Below are 961 nucleotides of genomic sequence, written 5' to 3'. Positions count from 1 at the left end.
GCTGTGCATCTTACCTCATGCACCTCCGTGAATGAGGTATTAGAAGGAGGTATTATTTTTCGTGTCTGTCCGTCTGTCTACATTTTTGCCGTGATGATTTCTACATTGTGATTCAGGTGGGTCATAGGATTGGTCAATTGTATTCGGTATCATATTCATGGAAGCATCTTCACAATTTTTCTTAATCATCTCTGAAATGCAGATCCGAATTCCTTTGACTCCGTTGGAGACATCTTGCCAAAGCTTAGTCAAGTCTGGGATGGATTACAGCTGACGACGTCCTCCAACAACAAGTCCAAACACATTTTGGACCAATTCAAGACATCCAATGCTACCCGCGGCAGGGTGCTTGACCTAGGTTTTGCTGGGGGACTGGACCTGTACTTCCTGTTTGATGCGTCTGGTAGTGTTGGCTCAGACAACTTCAAGATTGGGCTGAACTTTGCCACGGCGTTAATCCAAAAGGTATTAGAATCGAGAAAGATAAGAAAACAGACATGCAGTCACGAACTTCCAGATATTTGACCTAATGTCGAATTTTCACTTGTAAACGATTCTTCTGGCTCAATCATAAGCATACCATTTTGATTCCTTTAATTTCCATCAGGTCGGGGTGTCTGCTGAGCCAGGTGGCACACGGGTCGGGGCCTTCAGTTTTGCATCAGACGTCACACCACACTTCCGTCCGCATGACCCACTGGTAACCACCGAGCAAGTTGTGGATGCTATGCAGCAGATTCCGTATACAAGTAAGACATTCAAGAGTTGAAGTTTCTGTGCTGCATTGTATATTCTGCTTGCAACTCATTTACTTAATTTCTATGAGTTCCATAGTGACATTATGTGACATTTCTTACATATTACACATTGTTATTGTCATGTACATGTAAGTTTCAATGTGTCAATTATCGCATGTCAGCAACAGCAGTGTATGAGTAAGACTTTCTGTCTAAATCAATGA

The 961-nt window shown here is 42.6% G+C and overlaps 1 protein-coding gene across 1 annotated transcript in view; it reads left to right on the top strand.

The window, feature by feature from the left end:
* Positions 1-166: 166 nt before the first annotated feature.
* The window catches only part of LOC118420750 (serine protease 30-like), a 6,156-nt gene continuing 5,361 nt past the window's right edge, over positions 167-961 (top strand). Inside the window, exons 1-2 of the mRNA XM_035827716.1 lie at positions 167-465; positions 608-749. Of these exons, the coding sequence (XP_035683609.1) occupies positions 728-749 (22 nt within the window). The 5' untranslated portion in view covers positions 167-465; positions 608-727. The remainder of the gene's footprint in view (positions 466-607; positions 750-961) is intronic.

Source organism: Branchiostoma floridae, chromosome 8 (genome assembly GCF_000003815.2).
Source record: "Branchiostoma floridae strain S238N-H82 chromosome 8, Bfl_VNyyK, whole genome shotgun sequence".
Lineage (NCBI taxonomy): Eukaryota > Metazoa > Chordata > Leptocardii > Amphioxiformes > Branchiostomatidae > Branchiostoma > Branchiostoma floridae.
The sequence above is the reverse complement of the archived record's forward strand: the minus strand, read 5'-3'. Positions and strand labels throughout refer to the sequence as shown.